General features: G+C 52.9%; 1 protein-coding gene across 3 annotated transcripts in view; it reads left to right on the forward strand.

Moving 5' to 3' along the window:
* Window positions 1-323: 323 nt before the first annotated feature.
* The window catches only part of OTUB2 (OTU deubiquitinase, ubiquitin aldehyde binding 2), a 39,627-nt gene continuing 24,634 nt past the window's right edge, over window positions 324-15,316 (forward strand). For 2 of the 3 annotated variants that reach the window (XR_007128469.1, XM_047735379.1), the window contains exons 1-3: window positions 324-524; window positions 10,171-10,266; window positions 11,653-11,771. Coding sequence is in view for 2 of the 3 variants with exons in the window: in XM_047735379.1 (XP_047591335.1) it covers window positions 522-524; window positions 10,171-10,266; window positions 11,653-11,771 (218 nt within the window). In the remaining variant the exon portion in view is untranslated. Of the gene's footprint in view, window positions 525-9,586; window positions 9,776-10,170; window positions 10,267-11,652; window positions 11,772-15,316 lie in introns of those variants that run through there. The other variant, XM_047735380.1, reaches the window with a different exon arrangement.

The following is a 15,316-nucleotide window of genomic DNA, read 5'->3' on the forward strand; positions in this document are numbered from 1 at the left end:
CTAAGCACCTGTCCTCTGATCTTGAACAAACTATATTTAAACGTGGCCTTGTTTAGGAATTAATGAGAGCCAACTGATCTTTCAGAAGACCTCAATTTGCAGTTTTGGTCAAAAGCCCATCAGCCTTTACGAATGAAGACCTGTCTTTCTGGGTTGGGCTAACTCCTTTGCCAGTTAAAAGCTTTCTGTGTCTTTAAAAGGGGGTGGCACCCTGTCAAATGAACCCTAAAGCATAGGCTGAAGGCGCGTGAAGTCCCACCCACTTTCTGTGACGTCCTGTGTCCCGGCTTCTGATTGCCCACTTCAGACGTCAATCGCGGGGCGTGTGTCTTGCTGGGACACAGTGGAGGTCTAACCTGTGGTTTGCGGAGCGGTCGGGTGTATTCGCCGCTCGCCCCCACGCCCTCGAGGCCCCCGCCGCCCGACCCAACGGCGGAGCCAGCCCGTGGCTTCCGTGGCGCCCTCCCGCACCGGATCGCTCCTCGCTGGGGTTGGGACCTGGCCCGACGGCTCCGGTCACTATGGTCAGTGTCGTGGGGGGAACCGGGGGAGGAGGAGCTGGAAGGGGGCGCGGTGGGCGGGCTCGCCGCCTGGGCGCATGTGCGCTCGCGGGACGGGAGATGAGCGTCAGGCTCAGTCCCCAGCGCGGCTCCCGCGGCGTTCGGACCCCTCGGAGGGGTGAATCGGGACGGATGCTGGGGGGCTCCGTCCTTCCTGGGAAGGCCCTGTAAGGCCCCGCCGTCCCCCGTGGACGCGCAGCGAAGGGGACCCAGCCTGGCCTCTAGGACCCCGTCCCTGGCGCTCTCGTCCCCGGTGTCCCCGAGGGTGCCGCCCCGACGGCGCAAGGTAGACGCCCTCGACGGGAACGGGAACTGGGAGGCTCCAGGACTAAGGTCGTCCTCTTTGTTAAGTAGCCCCACAGTGGGCAGCTCGGGGCGCCAACCACCCAGGGCCTTGGCCATCCGAGACCTCCCCTCTCCCCCAGCCCCACAAGTGACTTAGGAGGTACAGGAGCTGTGGTCGCGAGACATGCCCTCCATCCCGCACATCAACAGAAAGTGTGTGCATTAGGACGCCCATGGAGAGGCTGCCTCAAGTTGTGAGGCACATGAATTCGGGGTCTAGGCAAAGCAAAGACTAGAGGAACCCCTGATTCAGAGTCCTGTTGGAGCAGAAATGGCCCCAGAGACACCCTGAGCCAGTCAAACCTGGAACTTGAGTAGGTGGGGAAACTGAGGCCCAGGTAAGGAAAGAGACTGATTGTGGTGGCTCTGGGACTTGAACCCAAGCCTCTGGACTCCCAGTCCAGTGCTCCTTGTGTTACATCAGTCCACCTTCAAGGGCATGGGGGGAGGAGTCAGGCAGTCTGCAGGGGATTAGGTGTGAGGGTGGCCTAAAATCCCTTAATCCTGAGCCCCCTGCTCCAGGGGACCTGTAGAGTGTGAGGGTTGGGGGCCCTTATGGTGGCTTGGGGTCACACAGCTCTGAGTTCAGATGCCTACTCCAGCCCTTGGAAAGCCAAGAGGCTTTGGTTGGTCTTCCCCCCGCTCCCAGCTCCCCCTCACCCAGCACTACTTTGTGCGTCTGTACAATGGGCGCTGTGAGGACAGCGAGGTGACCCACATAGGGTGCTTGGCCCAGGTAACTAGCTGCAGCTGTTCCTCTGACAACAGAGTCCTGGAAGTCGGTGGGCACAGGTGTCTGGTTCTTCTTGGCCTGCTGCCTTCCGCGTCTGCACAGGGAAATGGTCACCCCTTCAGGATGCTGCTGACGGGGAGGGACAAGAACCGTAACATACTTTGGACAAGTACGAGGTGCCTGACTTGGGTCATCTCTCTGGCGGTGTGGCGGACACCGGGCTGGAGGCTCGGGCATTTGTTCGCCCGTCCACTCAGTCTGCATTTCTAGAGCAGGACTGTGTGCCAAGTACTGGGGATCTGGTCTTGACAGGCATACAAAATCCCTGCCCTCGTGTTGTTGACATTTAAGTGGAGGGACAGACAGACTGCAAGGAAACGAGCGAACCTACGTGGTAGCCGGTGTGCTGAAGAAATAAAGCAAGTCAAGGTGGTGGGGGAGGGGTGACATGACACAGGGCACTCAGGGAGGACCTCTCTGAGGAGTGATGCCACCTGAGTCTTAAGAAGAGGAGCATCTGGGCAGCAGGAATAACATGTGCAAAGGTCCTGAGGTAGAAATGGGCATGTTTTGTTGGAGGAACACAAAGAGGGTTACTGAGGCTGGATCCCTGGGAGCATGAGGGAGGCAAGGCTGGCTGTTGTAGGACCTGGGAGGTTGTCCTCAAAAGGCTGAGTCCTTTCCTACATGAGGGGAGCCCCGGGAGGAAATTGAGGACAGTTGTGCCCTTCTCTGGCTTGCATGTGCAGCAGCCTGGATGGTGGGGAAGGGGGGCAGGAGCAGAAGCCGGTGCTGTTGCAGCCTTCCTGAAGGCAGATGATGGCAACTCTGGCCTGACCCAGGAGCAGAGCCGATGGGGAAAAGAGGAGAGCAAGAGGGGTGCCGGGTTTGGCATAAGCTCTGGCTGGATGGAGGGGGCCTTTTGGGGAGCTGAGACCCCTGGAGGGGAGGCAGGTGTTGGAGCGAGAGAGAAGTTGGGGCACAGTAGCTCGGGGATGCTGGTCAGACATCCTGGTGGCTCCTGGCTGTTTGAAGCCAGAGCGTCAAGGGGAGGTCAGGGCCAGAGACGAAAATCGGAGGCTCCTTTAGGAGATGTGTGAGTCCAGGCGTCAAATGAGAGAGTGGCTGGGCTCTGAATTCAGGGTCTCTGCAAGGCTAGCCAATAACTGTGACCCAAGAGGGGTGGGCACCCAGACGCAGGGTCTTCCCTGTTTCCTTAGCTGAACAGCACAGAAGGGGCATGTGAGGGGGCAGGCTGAGGAACAGCCCCCCAAGGATTTCCACACCTGATCCCAGAACCTGTGAATAAGGTATCTCACGTGGCAACAAGGGCCTCACAGGTGTGGTGAAGTTACCGGTACTGAGCTGGGAGAGGGCCCTGGATCACCCAGGTGGGGCCTGTGATGTCATCACAAAGGTCCTTATAACAGGGCTGGGGGGCAGAGGCAGGAGGGTTCACGTGAGGGTTCACGTGAGGAGTGGTGGAAGGAGGGGGATCATGAACCAAGGAACGCAGGTAGCTTCTAGAAAGTGAAAAAGGTAAGGAAATTGGTCTTCCCCCGGAGCCCCCAGAAATGCAGGCTAACAAATCTGTGTTGTTATGAAGTCACAGAATTTGCTCACTTGCCATAGCAACAACAGGAAGCCAGTTCTGGACACTAGGTCTTCCCTAGATCTTTTCCCTCCAAACACTGATCACTCATCAGTAAAAAAGTGGATTATTCTATACCTTCATGTATCCTCCATCCTGTCCTAATGTAGACCATTCAAAGGGAGTTTCTCTGTACCTCCAGCGGCAGCCCACTGGGGAGACCCCAGTCCTGGGCAAGCAAGACCAGGGCTGGGGCCCCGGGGAGACTTGGGAAGTGACAAAGAGCTTCTGAGAGGAGAGGGACGGTTGGCCAGGTTGTGAGCCCTGTCCCGGTGACCCCTGGAAGCTCTGGCCTCTACTGGGAAAGAGCCAGTAGCTTGAGGTCAGGCCACGCGGTGAGTCGTGGCTTCTGGGGTACTGGGCCTGGTTAATGAGGCTGACTCAGCCTGCGGTCAGCCATGCCCCTGGAGCAGCCTCGGAGGAAAGTCAGGCTGGCCGAGGGCTGGCATTGCTCACTGGGGCCCACCAGCACCCCGGAGCCTGGGCTCGGGGCTGTGCACAGATGCAGCAAAGGGCACGTTGAGAGGCTCTGTAGGCAGAAGTGTGAGTCCTTACCATTGAGGAGGTGGCAGGAAATGACAAGAGGGCACACATAAGGGTCAAGTGGATTCTGTTCCTGGAGGATAAGAAGGTGCAGGAAGGCACCCAGGTCTGTCGAATCCCCCCTCCCTTTTTTTTTTAAGTACACCCCAAGCCCAGCATGGAGCCCGATGCGGGGCTTGGACTTTCGACTCTGAGATCAAGACCTGAGCGGAGATCAGGAGTCACATGCTTTATCAGCTGAGCCCCCCAGGTGCCCCTTGTTGAATACTTTTGATGGGCTGGGTGAGCAGGGTCTGAGTCCCTACCAAAGACTGCCTCCCTGTGACCTCAGGCAGATGGCTTGACCTCTTTGTGCCTCCATGTCCATTTATAAAACATATTTCAAGGCTTAAAGGAGATAATCCACAGCACCTGCCACAGTGAATGCCCAGCAACGGTGGTTTCATTTCATTCAGCAAGTGATCACTGAGTACCTGCTGGGCACTAGCTGCTGGAATGTTCCAGGGACTTGGGGTACGACTTAGAACGAAAGGGACCAAGGACCCTGATCTTCTGGAGCTTTATTGTCCTACTGTTTTGCTTCTCATGGAAGCCCAGGGAGATTGAATTCAGACCTTGAGCTGTACCTATTCTAAGAGGAGCCTACTGAGAACTCATGGGAGGGCAGGGGTCTTGCTTGGGGTCACATGTCATCTCATGAGACAGGCCTTCAGGGCCAGCTGGACTGAGCTACCAGAGCCTACTCCTTTTGGCTCTGCCCCTCCCTGTCCTGCAGCCTGTCAGCCCATCCCATCATCTCCCAAGGGTACCTGGAGATCCTTGAACAGCTGGGCACATGGGGCTCCCTCGGGCAGGGAGGCAGAGCTGTGGGACTGGAACTCCCCCATCACCCTGGCAGGGGCCGCTCCCTGTCCCCACGTGGAGGCCGCTTCACCAGAAGCTTTCAGGGTTGTGAACCAAAGTGGTTGTTTGCGCAGATTGGGCTACAGGTGCAGGGCTGGAGGAGCCTGGTTTTTTGCTGGTCTGAGGCTGCTGGAGCAGTGCTTGGAGTTACATGGCAAGGTTTTCGTTCTGCAAAGGCTTTGGAGAGAAAACCGGAGGAAAATGGGGAACCTGACTCTCCCCCTGCTTGGAGGGGGTGTGGCCTCGGGCTGGGATCCACTTTGCCACAGTATGTGCTTGGATTTCCACCCGGGGTTTTAAGGCTGCAGGAGGAAACCAGGCCAGGGAGACCGAGGACAGGCTCCCAGTGAGGACTCAAACCTGGTCTGAATGCTGAGCCCACTTGCGAGTGCATGGGGCTGGGTCCCAGGACTGCCAGGGAAAAGCCAGTGATGGCAGAAATGTCCTTTTCTCACTCTGAAATGCAGGCCTCGACTTAACCTGCTAAGTGCTGTTTCCAAGCCGACTTGCCCTCTGCCTGACTTAATTAATTAGCATGTATTTGCACACCAGCAGTTAAAGACTAAGATCCTTTCAGGTGTCCTGATTAGGTCTGACAGGACATTGCCAGGCCTGTCCTTTCAACATAACATTCTGGAAATTTTCAGCCACGATTAGAATATAATAAAATAATACCAATTAAGAGTCAGCCAATGTCAAACCCAGAGAGCATTGTGCCAGATATACGGGCCAGTACTTTGAGGCTATGCCCAAGTTCTCCGTGGCATTTGAGACTCTTGTTTTTCCCCAGAGCTGTGATGAGGGCAGTGCTGCTGGGGAGGTGGTGGTGGCGGGGGCCGGGGGTGTCGTGGGCCAGGGACCTCAGACTTGGGCCATTCTGGAAAACCCCATGCTGCCCCGATAAATCCACCTGCGACCACAGGGGGGCGCTAGAGCTAACCCAAGGCTCCATCACCCGTGGTGGAGAAAACCGACCAGTGAACCATTTGTCAGGAGGGGCAGATCTTAAAATAGTATTGAGTGTGTTTTTGTGTGTGGTGTAAGGAAATGGTCCAGTTTCATTCTTCTGGATGGAGCTGTCCCAATTTTCCCAACACCATTTATTGAAGAGGCTGTCTTTTTTCCATTGGACATTCTTTCCTGCTTTGTCGAAGATGAGTTGACCACAGAGTTGAGGGTCCATTTCTGGGCTCTCTATTCTGTTCCATTGATCTATGTGTCTGTTTTTGTGCCAGTACCATGCTGTCTTGATGACAGCTTTGTAATAGAGCTTGAAGTCCAGAATTGTGAGGCTGCCAACTTTGGTTTTCTTTTTCAACATTCCTCTGGCTATTCGAGGTCTTATGGAGGGTCTTATGCTAAGCGAACTAAGTCAGAGAAAGACAATTATCATATGATCTCCCTGATATGAGGAATCTGAGAGGCAGGGCAGGGAGGGGCGGGGGTCATGGGGAAAAGGGAGGGTAAAAAATGAAATAAGATGGGACCAGGGAGGGAGACAAACCATAGAGACTCTTAATTTCAGGAAACAAACTGAGGATTCCTGGAGAGGAGGGGGCTGGGAGGGATGGGGTGGCTGGGTGATGGACACTGGGGAGGGTATGTGCTATGGTTGAGTGCTGTAAATTGTGTAAGACTTAACAATTCACAGACCTGTATCCCTGAAGCAAATAATGCATTATATGTTAATAAAAAAAAATAAAATATTGGGTGAAGCAAAATAAAAAGGCCACAGTATGTGTAGAATAATCTGTGTGCACATTTAAGACAGGTGCATACATAAAACAACTCTGTAGTTTTAAGACCAATGCATTCCACTTACATGAGGTCCCTGGGCTAGACAGATTCAGAGATGGTCAGATGGCGGCAGCGGGGACGCGGAGTTTGTGTTTAATGGGTGGAATGTCAGATGGGGAGGATGAAAAAGTTCCAGGGATGGAAGGTGGTGACAGTTGCACAACCATGGGTGTACAGAATGCCACAGAACCGCACACTTAAAAGTGGTTATGGGGGAGTATTTTATATATACTTTCCCTCAATTGATTCCCTCAGTATTGAGGGAATCAATAATTTTGAGAGAAATTAGTATACTGTATACAGTATACTGAGTATACTCAGTGCTGTGTCAATATCAGTAATATTTGATATTGACGTAAATTCAAATATTCCTTCAATACCTCAGTATTTGATACTTTCCCTCAATCAATAATATCAATAATATTGAGGGAGTGAAGTACCTCAATAAAAAGGTACTTATTGAGGGGCACCTGGGTGGCTCAGTGGGTTAAAGCCTCTGCCTTCGGCTCAGGTCATGATCTCAGGGAGCCTGCTTCCCTTCCTCCCTCTCTCTGCCTGCCTCTGTGCCTACTTGTCATCTCTCTCTGTCAAATAAATAAAATCTTAAAAAAAAAAAGGATTCCCTTTAAAAAAAAAAAAAAAAAAGGTACTTATTGAAACATGCCAAAGGAACTACCTCTGAGCGGGGCATGGGAACAGGGATGAAGGGGAAGCCAGTGTTGACAGTGGGGCTTTCAAACCCCGAGTGTGATGGGCTCCATCCTCAGTGGCCAAAAGGTGCCCCAAACTGCTATTTAATATTTTTCCTTTAAATTCAATAGCCTAAGGAAATTTGCCCCACAGGCCAAGTTTATATTATGGCCAGTGGGAAAACCTGAATCAGCTTTCCTGGTCCAGGGTGTGCGTCCCTTTCCCTGATCCAGTGCTATATTCTCATTTTGACTGTTGATGGCACTTTACTACCATCTTCATTATTTATCTTTACATTGTTACTCCTTTCCACGTGTCCATCACGACCCTCTCGGAAACAACTGAACGCAGCCGACCGCGACTGACCGCACATCCCACCGCACATTCCACCTGCTGTCTGCTGGGCTTTTGCTTAGGGCAGGCCAGGCAGAAGCAGCTCTAAATACCAGCAGTACTGCCTTTTTTTTTTTTTTTTTAAGATTTTATTTATTTATTTGACAGGGAGAGATGACAAGGAGGCAGAGAGAGATGGGGGAGAAGCAGGCTCCCCGCTGAGCAGAGAGCCCGACACGGGACTCGATCCCAGGACCCCAAGATCACGACCTGGGCCGAAGGCAGAGGCCTTAACCCACTGAGCCACCCAGGCACCCAGTGGTACTGCTTTTTAATCCACGTTTAGAAAGACCCGAGCCAACGTTTTAAGTCCACGGTCTACAGAAACAAGCCTTTTTGTTAGTGAGCTGGGTAATGGGAGTCTGGAGTGAAGCGAGAGAGTGAGGGAGAGGGTGCTGTAGGGCTGACACGCCGGCTGTGTTGAAACCTACCTGAGGGTCACCTTGCTTTTCCCTCAAAGCAGTAGAAGTGGATTTTTTATTCTGAAACTTACAGGGTCCTTTTTTAGCACAGAGTAGTAGGAGTGCAAAACGAACCGCACAGCAACAGTTGTTATGCCAATAATGGAACTCTTCCATGATTTAGAATAGATCAAAACATGTTCACATCTCATAAAATGCCAACCAAGTCAATAAAACAGGCTTTTTTGTTTTGTTTTGTTTTGAAGTAAGCTCTGTGCCCAATGGGGGGTTTGAACTCCTGACCCAGAGATCAAGAGTCGCAGCTCTACTGGCTGAGCCAGCTGGGTGTCCCCCAAAGCTGACTTGTTTTACATTTAAAAAGTACTGCAAATGAAAATGGAACCCTTTGGGGCACCTGGATGGCTCAGTCAGTAAAGCTGTGACTCTTGATCTCTGGGTCATGAGTTCAAGTCCCATGTTGGGTGTAGAGCTTAAAGAAAACGGAACACTTTTAGGCTCCCTGCTCCCTGGCCAAAGGACACTAGCACAGTGGAAAGGATTTAAAGGTATGGTGGAAGCTGCCTTTCTCCTTGGCATGATTATTATAAAAATTGAAGGAAACTGAAAAGAGAACAACTTTTCCTCCAGATGTCCTGTCTTTTAACATGTCCAGACATCACCTATAAATCATCTTTTGTTCCCTCTGTGACAAGTGTCTTCAGACTGGGGACACTGCTCTGGGCACTGAGCTGGGTAGAGAGCTAGGCTCTCTGCCTGGCTGGGACCACAGGCGTGGGAGGTTAGGACTTCGCCTGATGATGCGGAGGCCCTAGTCTGCCCTGTACACAGTGTTCCTGTAAGGTCTAGCAGCTTTGTTCCCTCAAGAGCTAGACTCTGAGCTCTGTTTGCCTAGCAGTTTGGCTTGGTAGAATTCCCATGGGTTTCAGTGCCAGAACTGGATTAAATCACTTCCTGGCCCAAGGAACCTGACCTTGTCAGTTAGAGTGGTATAATTGCTAGTGAGGAATAAATGAGATAATGGGGATATGTATGTCTCTGTCCCAGAGCTTGGCACATCATAGATGCACAATCATGGCATCTGTTATTCTCTACATCTTGGACTTAAGATAGCAGATCATCCAACCATTTCCCACATACTAGCTTTCAGCATCATGGTCACAGGATGGCCACTGTAATGTAGACACTGCATCTGCATTGAAGGCATTGAAGGCAGGGAGGAGGAAGGAACAGGACATGCTGTCTGTTCCTTTTATCCAAAACCAAAAGCCTTCCCTCAGCTCCCCAGAATACTTGTCATGATCTGGTTGGCCAACTCTGGTCACTTGTACGGTATTGTGTAACTGTTCCTTGAACACGGGGCACCAGGGCTACTGCTCTTAAAGTAAATGACCTGGGTCATTGGCTTTAATACCGATTCCTCGCACATTATTTTCATGCTGGAATCAGAGCACGTCTAGGGATGGGTTGGAGGCAGGGGTGCATCTGCCACTTCTCTGGGCAGAGTCTGGGCAGAAACAGCTTGAGGCTGAGAGGCGGCTGCAGGGAATTGACTATTAGAACAGAGATGCCTCTTGCACTTTCCCTGGCTCTGAAGGTGGCTCCAAAGCCGCCTCCTGCCATTACCTGCTCCCTGTGGATTTCTTCTCAGCCCGCCAGAGCCCTGCCTCTGGGCCAGGAAGCTGATCTCTGGGTTGGAACTGACCCGACTCCGACTGGGCTGCAGTATGGACTTGGGCCGGTAGGTGGTGCTGCAGCTAGAATACCCGCTGGATGTTCTAACCTCTTACTTCCAGCTTATCCCACAGTGCTTAGTGCAGGCTGGAGGTTCAGGAATTGGTGGCGAATGAAAGAATGAATGAGTGAGACAAGAAGGACAGTTGACAAGGAGAGAGCTCATACTCCAGCATGAAGGCTCACTAGGTCAAGGGATTATACTCTAAAATGAATCCACTCGGAAGTTACAGGACACCCGTACACGATGGAGCCGACCGTGACTCCCTGTCCAGAGAACTGACCTCCAAGATAACTGGTAACGTGCCTTTTGTGGCAAGGTCCTATTCCCTATGTTATGGAGCTACATGGTGAAAGCATATCCGTGGCTTTGAAATTATCACAGCTTTGCTTCTTTTTCAGAGTGAAACATCTTTCAACCTAATATCAGAAAAATGTGACATTCTATCAATTCTTCGGGATCATCCTGAAAACAGGATTTACCAGAGGAAAATCCAGGTGAGACAGAGGTTTGCAGGGGAGAGGATCTTAGAGCTAATGTGCTGGAGCTGGGATTGGAGTCCGAGGTGCCACTTTGAAAGCAGAATGTCCTAGCCTTGGGGCCAGGCTCCCAGGCAAATTCAAGGGCTCCCAGAATATTTTGATGCTGGGCATTTGCCTCAGTGAGAAATCTTTTAGTTGCAATATATATAGCAATTTTTAAATTTTTTTAAAAGCTAGGTACTATCCTAAGTGCTTTATTTACTGAGACATTATGTTGCAAAGCCAGTACTTTTATTATCCACATTTTACAGCTGAGGAAAGGGAAGCACAGATATTAAATGGCAGGCCCACAGTCCTCCAGCTCGTCAGTGGAGAAGGTGGGACTCTGACAAGGAAGCCAGATCTCGTAAGCTGCATCCATAACCACAGTGCTAGGGCATCTCAGCAGCGAAGGGCCACTCCAGTTGGCCTTTGCAGAAGGGGAGTTTGCCAGAAGCGTGCAGGGGCACAGCTCACAAAACCAGGGCAGGAGCAGCAGCCTTGGCTCTGTCCACCTCTGGGGCAGCATGCTTCTGCTTCTTTCTGCTCACTGGGAGGACTGTCTCCTGCAGCCACAGGGACTTGTGTACCCCGAAGCCCTCTCGGGAGAGGAGATGTGGTTCTCACGGAGCATGGCCTTCCCTGCGGGGCTGAGGGGGGCCCCATCAACCCCAAGCCTTCTCACTGCTGTGGTGGGAGTAGGGACTTCCCGACACCTTGAAGACCATGCTTTGCTATCAAAACCTTGCCTGTAGCTCCAGGAGCTACAAGGAGGCACCAAGGAGACCCCAGGACATTTCAGAGGGAAATTGGCTGCTCAGAGCAGAGCTGGAAGTGGGTGGCATGGGGAGGGCCACACCTTTTGAGACATGTTTGAAGGACTGGCCAGACTGCTTCGTTATGTCTGAGGCCTCTTCTACAAACTCTGCAGACTCCTGGCTCACTGCTCAGCTACACCCCAACCCACCCCCAAGGGCTTTGCTTAGCTGTGCCTTCCCTGTGCCATGCATACCACTTCTGCTCCTCTCAGTGCTACTCCTCCAGGAAGCCTTCCTAGACTTCTGATGCCACTGCTCCGAGGCACCCCCGTGTTTCCCGTCTTGTCATAGTTGTGTAATGGTCCATCTTCCCCAGACTGTAGGCTGCCAGAGGGTGGGCCATGACCCGTTCATCACTTGGTGCCTGCCACAAGGACCGGCTCAGCATGGTTTTCCGTGTGATGGAGGATAGCTGGGAGACTGTGAAGGCTCTGAAAGGAGGCAGCAGGTGCTACCTGGGGGAGGTAGGGGCCCTGGCCCCCCCACAGGACACGACATGACAGGTGATGGTGCAGACGTCCACATTTCCTTCTCTGCTCCACAGGAACTCAGCAAAAGGTTCACCGCGATCCGCAAGACCAAGGGGGATGGGAACTGCTTCTACCGGGCCTTGGGCTATTCCTACCTGGAGTCCCTGCTGGGGAAGAGCAGGGAGGTCCTCAAGTGAGTGGATGTAAGGGACTGCTGGGTAGGCTTGGGTGTCCTGGGTCTCCCTGATGGGGTTTCCTAGGCACAGGCCTGCCAAACCTGGAGAGTGAGCTGCCATGGGGGCGGGGTGGGGGCAGTCATGCGGTCTGGGGTGGAACCAGTGACTTAAGTTCGCTTAGGTGGGTTGCACTGGTTGCCTCTGAAGACTCACTCCAAGAGGAAAACAACGCTTTGCCTATTCTGAGTAATTTCAGCTGCCCCTGTTCTTAAAGGTGTGTAACCAGGTATCTACCTAGTCAGGCCTTGGGTCCTGACCCGATGCTGAGGAAGGTCTCTGTCCAGCAGCTGTTCCCAAGAGCGACCCTCTAGACCTTTGTATAGGCTCAAGTCAGGGCCTCTATAGCGTCACCATTTGCTCAAACTGCTTGGACCTTTTGAACGTGGTACCAATTCGGTCCGTCTAGGGCAGGCTTCTGTTTCTCCCCAACTCCCGGGAGATGTTGCCAGGTCTCAGAACACAGCAAGGAGCTAAAAGACCTACTTCTTGATCTTGGAGCTCTCACTGCCCTGAGAGGATCAGATGAAGCCCTCCCCACTCCGCCACCACACACAGGAACAGAGTGGCCGTAGGTCAGAGTACTCAGGCTTGATCCTTGGACCCTGGTGTCAGACCTGCTTTGTAAGGGCAGCTTTCTCAACAGCAGCACTACTCTGGTATTTTGGGCTCGATCATTCTTGTTGTGGGCCAGTCCTGGGCGGTATAGGGTGGTTAGTAGTGTCCCTCGCATCCACCCGCTAGATGCCCTTAAAGCACCTTCCTCCCCAAGCCATGACCATCAAAAATGTCCCCAGATTCCATCATAAACCTCTTTGGTTGAGGCAAAGTCAACCCTGATTGAGAATGGCTAGGTTAAGATAATCATCTCCTGGTCAAAATACAGATTCCCTCAAAAGGGACAGAAATTAGGCCACCTATTCTTTATTTGGAATGAGTCATTCTTGGACAGACTGAGTCCCTTTTGATGGAGTCCCCTATCTCAAGTCACTTTCCTCCTCCATCTCCCCTCAGCTCTGCAAGGTCAAGACCGTGCAGTCCAGTGCAGGGCTTTTTTCCCTACTGTGTCCCCCAGAGCTGTGCCATGCTGAGGTCCAGGGCTCTGAGGCCAGACCCCACTCTACCTTACTTGCTGTGTCTGTGTGACTTTGGGCAAGTAACCGCAGCTCTCTAAGCCTGTTTCCACATTTGCGGAACATGGGTAACCCTGCATACTCAGGGTGTTTGGAGGACTCAGCAAGGTGATGCTCGCAAAGCCCAGCCCTGAATGCTGGGCTTCACCCTTGCCCTCCTTCCAGGGCACCCTCCCTCCCTGCAGTCATCACCTACAGGACACCACACACAGACCCCACTGTAGGCCCTGGGGATGCAGCAGAGAACAAGAGAGAAACTTCCTGCCTCTGCAGCAGGCATGCTAGCAGGAGAAAACAGACCGCATGTGATGTCAGATGGCCAGAAGTGTTGAAGACAAAAACCAGATGGGGAAGGTGGCAAAGTTGTTAGGATGGAGGCGGGGGGTGGGGGTTTGCAGTTTTAAGTAGGGGTTGGAGGTAAGTGGGGAGTGCCTCATGGGCCTCTATAAATTTCAGCCTGAAAGAGATGGATCCTCTAAGGGTCTGAACAGAGCATCGCCTGGCCTGCTGGCCACTATCCACAGGACAGACTGGGAAGGCACAGCAGGGCATGTGCTCGGAGAAGGGAGAAGATAGTGGACAGCTTGGGCAGACGGAGGGGCTGGGCTGGATTCCAGATTCCTATAGTCAACAGGACTTGCTCATGGTTAGGTGGGGTGCGCGAGCTGAGAGGAGTCCAGGATGACGGCTAAGTGTGTTGCCAAAGTGTCTCAGGATGGAAAAGCCACTTGTTGCAGAGGGGGACTGGGAAGATTGGGAGCTCCGTTTTGGTGATGCTGAGTCCAGAATGTCTGCGAGCCTTCCTGCAGGAGTGTCCACTGGGCAGTGAGATGTTCAGGGTGGTGGTACCCCATTTTACAGTTGAGTACACAGAGCCTTGGGAAGGTTACAAGCCTTGCCCAAGGTCACAGTGAAGCTGGCGGTATTGCAGAGAGCCTCGCCCAAGTCCCAGTGCCGTCCTCCTTCCCCGCACTCATCTTGTTGGGTGGGAGTCCTGGCCTGGTCTTGGCTGGGCCTGTGTGGCACTCATCAGTCCTCGGTACAGGGGTCAGCAGTCATAGGTGAGCAATCAATGTGGGAATGCAGCTGGGGTTCAGGGAGGGTAAGGGGGGGGTGACTAAAGCCCAAGGGCAGCTGAACAGCAGGGCTGCAAACTGTCAGCACAGGGGGTTCCCCCCCTCCCCCACTCTGAACAGCACAGACCTCCTCCTCCTGGTTTAGATGTTTGCGCTCCACACATGCCACCCCTCTCCTCTCTGCCCCCTCCCCTGCAACAAGACCACTGAGCCTCCCCCTCAGGCCTTTAGTCCCTTGTGAAAACCCCCTTCCTGTCCCATTGGGAGGCCAGCCTCCGTGCCCAGGGGATAGACTGCACTACAGCCAGTGGCAGCTGGCCCCCCCCAGAGCCTCCTGCTTGGTTCCTCTAGCGCGGGCTGTTCCCTTCCCTCCAAGGACCAGTCGCTTGTTCTGTACCTCATGTCTGCTGCTAAACGTGTCCTGGGGCCAGGGGCTGCTAGGGCTCCTCACCATGCCCCCAAGTGCCAGGGCTGGTCTCGGAAACGGGAGGCACTGTGAGGGGCCTGCTGGGGAGCAGAGAGGGATGAGCCAGCACTGACAGAGCAAGGGCCATTGGACCAGGTTTAAAGGGTGGCCAGTGCTGACAAAGCTTTCACAGCTGTAGGGCACGGAGGCCTGACTGGTGGTGTTAACCCTTTCTGTGGTATAAATACTCCTTTTGTGACTGGTTTTCAGGCTACTACCACGGGGTCACTGAGCAGGGAGCAAGGAAGAGATAAACACATCCCACAGCCCAGACCTATCTCCACCACCACACACAACAGACAAACAGCACCTCAAGGGCAGAGATAATTAGGAAACTGAGTTTTGAATATTTACCTTTGTGTTATAGTATACTTTAAGTAATGTTTGTCTTTAACACCTGGCTGAAAAAATCTTGAAAACCGAACAATTAGCTCTTGTGAGTAAGTATAGGCTGCTGGTTGATGGAACAGGGTGCTAGGAAATGCAATGCAAATGGCAAGTGGCAAGTGGCCCTAGGGTGGGAAGGAAGTTGAGAAGGGGGAGGAGGTTGGGGAGCTAGGCTGGGGTCCTCCCTTGGACATTTGTGCTGAGGAGCTGTGTCCTGTGGGAGAAGGCTGTCCTAGGTCACTCCGGAGGTCCCTGTGAAGGGACTGGGAGCATGGGAAGATTGGGCATGGCCCTGGCCAGAGATGGTGGTCATATGGCAAGAACTATGGGGACAGGAAGGAGAGACAGAGTTCAGGAAGCTTTGTAAGCTAGAAGCAACATGTCTGGGAGTGGGTAGTGACTACCTCAATCTCCTAATCTGTGAAATGGGTGCTGTATATGCT

The sequence above is a fragment of the Lutra lutra genome, chromosome 7 (assembly GCF_902655055.1).
Source record: "Lutra lutra chromosome 7, mLutLut1.2, whole genome shotgun sequence".
Taxonomy (NCBI): Eukaryota; Metazoa; Chordata; class Mammalia; order Carnivora; family Mustelidae; genus Lutra; species Lutra lutra.